Genomic DNA, 7181 nt, shown 5'->3' on the forward strand with positions numbered 1-7181 from the left:
GCAAGTTTGCTTTCATTCACAATAGTAAGTTCACTATTTCAAGAAGAGGACTCTTGGCAACAGAGTCCATGGCAACATGGAAGACCATGCCTCCTTTTGAAGTGTTCGGTATGTGGCCATGAGGAGATGCCCACACCACAGGGCAGAGGGACTGTGCCCGCTCTGTGAGGCAAGAGCTCGGTAGACTCACACAGGGCAGGGAGGTAATACCAAAGTCCAAGCTGAAAGTACAGTGTGTAGTTATGCCAGTATGCCCACAACGCCTGGGGGTATCCCCTGAGATTAGATCTTCCCAGAACTAAATGCATACAGGAGATAATTCATTCATTAATTACTTCTCTTAGTAAAGAGAAGGCAATACAAATATGCGAAGTAGGGTAGCAGGGAAGTACTCCTGTAGTTCCAAGAATCTACTGAAGCACTTTATTGAATTTTGCTCAGAAAATGACAAGGAAAACCTACAGCAGAGGGGCAGAATCATAGAATAACAGAATCGTTTAGGTTGGAAAAGACCTTAAAGATCATCAAGTCCAATTGTTAACCTGGCACTGCCAAGTGCACCACTAAACCATGTCCCTAAGCACCTCGTCTGCCCGTCTTTTAAATACCTCCAGGGATGGGGACTCAACTACTTCCCTGGGCAGACCGTTCCAATGCTTGAGAACCCTTTCAGTGAAGAAATCTTTTCTAGTATCCAATCTAAACCTCCCCTGGTGCAATTTGAGGCCATTTCCTCTCATCCTGTCGCTTGTTACTTGGGAGAAGAGATGGACACCCACCCAGCTACAGCCTCCTGTCAGGGAGTTGTAGATGGCGATAAGGTCTCCCCTCAGCCTCCTCTTCTCCAGGCTAAACAACCTCAGTAGCCTCAGCTGCTCCTCGTAAGACTTGTGCTCCAGATCCCTCACCAGCTTTGTTGCTCTTCTTTGGATGCACTTCAGTGCCTCAATGTCCTTCTTACAAGAAGGGCCCAAAACTGAAACACAGTATTCGAGGTGCGGCCTCACCAGTGTGGGGTACAGGGAAACGATCACTTCCCTGCTCCTGCTGGCCACACTATTCCTGATACAAGCCAGCACAGTGTTGGCTGCCTTGGCCACCTGAGCACACTGCCAGCTCATATTGAGCCAGCTGTCAAGCAGGTCCTTTTCCAGCCACTCTGCCCTCCCAGAGAAGCCAGCTCTCCTGCATCCTAATCCAGTGCACTGTTTACAGGATCATCCTTCATACTATGAAAAGTTGTCCAGTTGCTTGCTGAGGACAGAAGCCAGTGATGGGCACTGATTGAACTGAGTTCAGCTGAGCAAGAGAAAATCCAGAATTAGTTTATCTCAGAAGTGATCAAAAGAGAGAAAAGTGGCAGTCCTTAAATTCTGCCAGCATTTCAACTCCACATATTTATAAAACAATCTTTTTAGCTACAGATCACCCAATAACCTTGCACGATTTCCTGCCACAGTTAGCAGAGTGTCCCCATCCCACTTGGACAGGAAAGGCACCAAACTCTGTGGCTGGCAGTTCCAAGCGGTACAGCCCACCGAATGGCTCCGTAACCTCAAAGGGAGCCACCACCTTGGAGGGCAGATCTTGTCACCATACTGCTGTCTCTCTTGGATGGAGCCACACTCTTTGGTCTGCACAGCAGCCCACAGGGACCACCCTGGACACCCACTGCCGGGGCTGTGAGGGCAACAGCAGGGGATCATAACACCCCACATAGGACCAGGAGGGAGGTATATCCAGGTGGGTACCATTAAAGAACAGGTTATGTCCCACAAACAGGAGACCCCAACACAATTATCTATCTAACAGTAGTACATTAAAAACTCGGTATGGGGTTCTTCGATACTGCTGTGTTTCCATGTTGGCATCCTGAATGAAACCTGAGCGTACCAGCTGATAATCTTAAAACCACACAGAGAAGCATCATCAGTGCACATGGCAAGTTAGCACATTTCTGTCACTGTGCTTCTTATAAAGACCCTCCAAATCACTGCCACATGAAAGAAACCTACTTATTCCTACAAACCAGTTTTGCAAACTCACCCATACTATTTTCCTTACTCCATGGTCTCAAATTGAATAATCTTTCAAAAGCTATTAATCAGCTTTCATTATCTCTAAATTGCTTTTTGCTTGCTTGCAATTAAGGACTAATATCCAAAGACTTAGAAATTTATAAGGTAATTAACCATAATGAGTAACTGTTCTAAAATATGATCAACTGCTGGATATCAACAGAAGTCTTAGTTTTCCCCAGTAAACTTTCTTTTTCCATGTATTTATACAAGCTCAAAAATTAAGATTTATTTAGCAGAGGTTGAACATTCACCACAAAACACTATATGTGCCTGTTCCTTGTCTGGAAGGCAGCTGGCTAGAGACAAAAATATCTGCAAACTAGCAATTACTGTGGATTCAGAAGGTTTTAAGGTGACACTGACATGAAAGATCTATTTTTATGTGGGTGAAGTATATTTCAAGTTCAGAGAGAGGAACACGGAGAGAAAGAGAGCACGGGCGTGCTGTAATCAGCTCATGTACAGGACAAGATTCTGCTTAGCATTTGTAAGTATCACCATGTAAAATACATTTCCTTTCCTTGTTCTTCCATACAATTAAATATTGGTCAAGCAATATTAAAAAGCTTTTTGAGTAGGTCAATAGCCTATTAAGCATTTCCCAGGTTAGAATATCAAACCAAATTAGGGAGCTGCATCCAAGTGTTAATATACAGTATATATACTATATATATACAGTATATAAGATTCTTTTTAAGCCACTCCAGCATAATACCAAAAAGCTTTAGTTATGTTAATGAGACCCATTTTTCCTAAGAAAAATTATTCACTTCTTTTACGTATTTCCCTACATGTGGCATCCCATGCAACACGAGCGCAACCCACTCACTACGCTCCAAAAGTTATCAGAGAAAACCCCACTTCATCTGGTAGATCTTGCATGAACAAGACATTGCACGTCAAAACTTGTGGGATACAAGCTCCAGTCTAAAACGCTGAAAACTTGTACTTCAGCTGCAGTCCACAGAGTGCTCAGAAACCCTTCTTGATAAGAAAGTAGGGTGCACATCCTCAGAACATAACCAAGAACTGACTTCATCAATATTTCCCTGCTTTTTGCTTCCTGCAGAGCCGTAAGAGAAGTTACACTATTTCTGTAGAGAGTCGTAGCAGAACAACTAGCATCCAAGTTTTCTGCAGTTTTCTTTGGCAGCAACCACAGAAGAGCAAAACTTGAGGAAAAGTAATGTTCTCAAGACTCCATGTATCATATTTCAGTTAGACAATTAAGTCAACCATTTGAAGCTTTAAAATATATTCAGCTGTTTCATTTCAGAGCTGCGTAAGAGGAAGCTCTAAAATGAAACTGTCAACATGCAATTGTTTCCTTTCCTGTTTGTTCTGCAATGTTTCACACGTCTGTTTTCTCTTGAAAACTATGTCCCAGTTTAGAAAGCCCATGCTTATCTATACACAGGGAAGGACTCGCATACTGATGGGGAAGAAGGGGTTTATATAGAGAAAAGAAGCATTATGCCTGCTTCCCAGTGGATTAAAGTTTTCAATAGTCATTACATTGCTTAGTGGAGTAGACAGTGCTAGCCTAAGAGCAGTATTAGTACTCTGGGATGAGATTGTCCACGTTTACCCCAGTTTCAGGACTCCACTACAATCCATTTAGCCTGAGTGTCTAGCAGGAGGGCTGGCTCTGCACCCCAGGGGTGCACTGATGCTGCTGCCCTGCTCGAGGAACGAGGCTGGTTCCCTGTGCAGCGATGTGCAGCACCCTGCAGGGCAGGGCCATCTCGGGCACCACGGCACATTCCTCTCTCCCGCCATGCCAACACGCCCTTCCCAACAGCATGACCAAGGAGAAAGAGGAGGCCCCTATTCTGGAGGCAGAGCATCCCACACAGTGCTAGCCAGGAAAAACTGTCTGGAGCCAGAATCGTTTCTAATGATAAGTCTGAGGTTCTTGTAAGTTTGGGGCCCATAGTCTTTTAAGATGACAAAAATCAAGCCTTCCTCAAGGCTGAGGATGCGCTTTCTGAATGTTTTTACTTTTCCAACAGGTAACTGCTACTGATAAATACCACCTTTAAAGGGGAACATGGATTTAATAAACTCAACTGAACAAAACAGTACATCAGAAGAACTATTCAAATGGGTGACATCCAAGATTCTCATTTCCATTACCCTGTCTGTGCTTGCACTAATGACAACGGCCATCAATTCTCTTGTGATGACTGCAATAATTGTGACAAGAAAGCTCCATCACCCTGCCAACTACTTAATCTGCTCTCTTGCAGTGACTGATTTCCTCGTGGCAGTCCTAGTGATGCCCTTCAGCATTGTCTACATTGTAAAGGAGACCTGGATCATGGGGCAAGTGGTGTGTGACATTTGGCTAAGCGTGGACATTACGTGCTGCACATGTTCCATCTTGCATCTCTCTGCCATTGCTTTGGACCGGTACAGAGCAATCACAGATGCAGTGGAATATGCACGGAAAAGGACACCTAAGCATGCTGGCATCATGATTGCAGTGGTATGGATCATATCCATTTTTATCTCCATGCCACCTTTGTTCTGGCGGCACCAGACAACCAGCAGAGATGACGAATGCATCATCAAACATGACCACATTGTTTTCACCATTTACTCTACCTTCGGCGCCTTCTATATCCCACTGGCCTTGATTCTGATCCTTTATTACAAGATATACAAGGCAGCAAAGACATTTCACAGAAGAAGCGTCAGCCGGATTGTAAGGGAGGAGGTAAATGGACAAGTCCTTTTGGACGCAGGTGAAAGAAGCACCAAATTGGCTTCAATGCCCAGCACAACAGAGAAGACATCAGATCCCCTGGTGGACAGTGATAAAAGCAATATCACCCTACGAAGCCCCAGGTCTGAATCTAAGCACGAGAAGTCCTGGAAAAAACAAAGAATCTCTAGCACAAGAGAGCGAAAGGCAGCAACTACGCTGGGTCTGATCTTGGGGGCATTTGTGATCTGCTGGCTCCCTTTTTTTGTAAAAGAGGTAGTTGTTAATACCTGTGAAAGATGTCACATCTCAGAAGACATGTCTAATTTCCTAGCATGGCTGGGATATATAAATTCCCTTATTAACCCTCTAATCTACACAATCTTTAATGAAGATTTCAAGAAAGCCTTCCAGAAGCTTGTGCGGTGTAGGCAATATCTTTAAGAGCTATTATTCATATAAGGAGAACATACTCATTGTTTTTTTAACCTGTATAAATTTATATAACTGAGATGACATTTGTTGTATTTAAGGAAAAGCACCCAGACTCTGCATTTACATTCTGACTTTTTTGTATCAGTAGTATCGGGAGGATAAGTTGCCCAAGTTTTAAAGAGATGGATCATCTGGGATCAGTTTTGCTCTGGAAAAAACAGGTAGCATATTGTGGCTCTGAACCAGTTGGGATTTGCACAGCTGCCTAGCTTGAAGCATAAGGTATTACCTTAAATATGAAGGAAACACACATTTGAAGTAGACAAAGAAACAAAATTTAAAAAAAAAAACAACAAAAACAAAACCAAGTAACCCTCAGTCATCAATGAAGTTTTAAGTAAAACAACACACAGGTTTTAGACCCTAATGGCAAATAAGAAGGTAGAAAATACACCTTGGAATTAAGACATGATTTTATCAGTTTGGCACAGGCCTGCAGCATAGAGCCAAGCCATCCCCAGGGAAGGGTGGTAGCTTTAGACATACCTAGCATCATCCTATGTTGATTAGCTGAGTGCAGCTGCAGCCCTGCCTTCTCCCATAGATGAAGGACTTCCCTGTGTTATGCCTTTGCAGCACCCCAGCAGCAGGCAAGGTGCTTTCGTGGGTTACCCGTTTCATAGCAAGCCAGCGTTGTGAGCCCTCTGGCATTGCACACCCCTGACAGGCGTGGGCACAGCTCTGAGGGAAACAGCTGGTCCTCCTTATGGAGATGTTCAAAGGGAAAGAAGCATGAGATGCTCCTTTCCTCATGTCCTCATCCCTACCTTATGCACCTGGCCAGGCACAGCCCCTGTGACTTTCAGCAATAAACCCAGCCATACAGTTTGCAGCAGCACTGCTGTTGGTGGGCAGCTTGGTGAGGTTTGGTCAAGGGCCACCTAATGAAGAACTCAGGCTGGCAGCTCTGTCTCAGCATGTTCAGCCCTCCAACCCTAGGAGCCTGAGGTCCCCCAAGTCTTTTCTTGACTGACTCAAGCACTGGGGCTGTGCACCCTCTGTCCTAGCATGTGAGAAAGCAGAGACCAACCACTGTGCTGGCAGCGCGGGTCTCTGGAAAAGGCCGTGCAGCAGCTTCTCCAGTAAGGGCAGGGGGAGTGACCTCAGTACATGGTGCACGCCTGGAGAGGGGATCCCATGGGATGCTCACTGGCTGGCATCTCTAAACCCCTCCTTCCCCCAGAGTATCCAGTCCATGTCCCCAGTCACAGCAGAGCTCAAAGGACCTTGTAGGCACTCCAGCCAGTCCTGGCCAGCTGGTTCAGTCAAAGATAACCACAATGAACAAATACTTTCATAGGCTGTCTTCTAAGGCCTCAAAGACAGCACCTTGGCCAATCCTCATTTCCGTCCTCTAGATGCCAAGCCACAGCGCTAATGACTGCAAGAACAGCCCTTGCCTCAGACCAGCAGTGCAGGTTTGCCAACAGCCAAAGGTACTAACAGAGCAGTGGGCATTTACCCCTGAGTGCAGATGAGTCACTAAGAGCCATGCCTGAACCCAGGGATGGGCTGTGCACTTTTCAGGGCAAACACATTCAGGCTGTGTCACTAAGACCCCAGCTTTGTATTCACTGCCAGCCATTCAATGCTGTCTCAAAGGAACAGTGACGTGAGGCTCCTCACAGGAACTAGAAACCCCGCCGTGAGCAGCAGCAGCAGTCTCCTGCAAAGGCGCTCCGGTTTGGCACATAGGCCAGCAGCTTAGGGACATCCCAAAGAAACTGAGATATAAGACCACTATGCACACCTTTAGTTTGGGAAAGGTATCACCGGTCTTTGCAGTTGTTCTTCCAAGAGACTTTCAGCAGTTTGCGTTAGACAAGAAAACCCAGAAAGAAGCCGTCACTGTCGTTTCTCTCTCCCCCTCTCCCTCCCCTGTATTACAGACTCTGGAG

The 7181-nt window shown here is 45.4% G+C and overlaps 1 protein-coding gene across 9 annotated transcripts in view; it reads left to right on the plus strand.

Annotated features, from left to right (window-relative positions):
• Positions 1 to 6903, plus strand: part of HTR1F (5-hydroxytryptamine receptor 1F) — a 118772-nt gene extending 111869 nt beyond the window's left edge. For 8 of the 9 annotated variants that reach the window (XM_035890757.1, XM_035890761.1, XM_035890759.1 and 5 more), the window contains one exon: positions 4094 to 6903. In XM_035890757.1, the coding sequence (XP_035746650.1) occupies positions 4132 to 5232 (1101 nt within the window). In that variant the 5' untranslated portion in view covers positions 4094 to 4131 and the 3' untranslated portion in view covers positions 5233 to 6903. The remainder of the gene's footprint in view (positions 1 to 4093) is intronic. The other variant, XR_004841505.1, reaches the window with a different exon arrangement.
• Positions 6904 to 7181: the final 278 nt, after the last annotated feature.

This window comes from Egretta garzetta, unplaced genomic scaffold, assembly GCF_000687185.1.
Source record: "Egretta garzetta isolate BGI_Z169 unplaced genomic scaffold, ASM68718v1 scaffold383, whole genome shotgun sequence".
Classification (NCBI taxonomy): domain Eukaryota; kingdom Metazoa; phylum Chordata; class Aves; order Pelecaniformes; family Ardeidae; genus Egretta; species Egretta garzetta.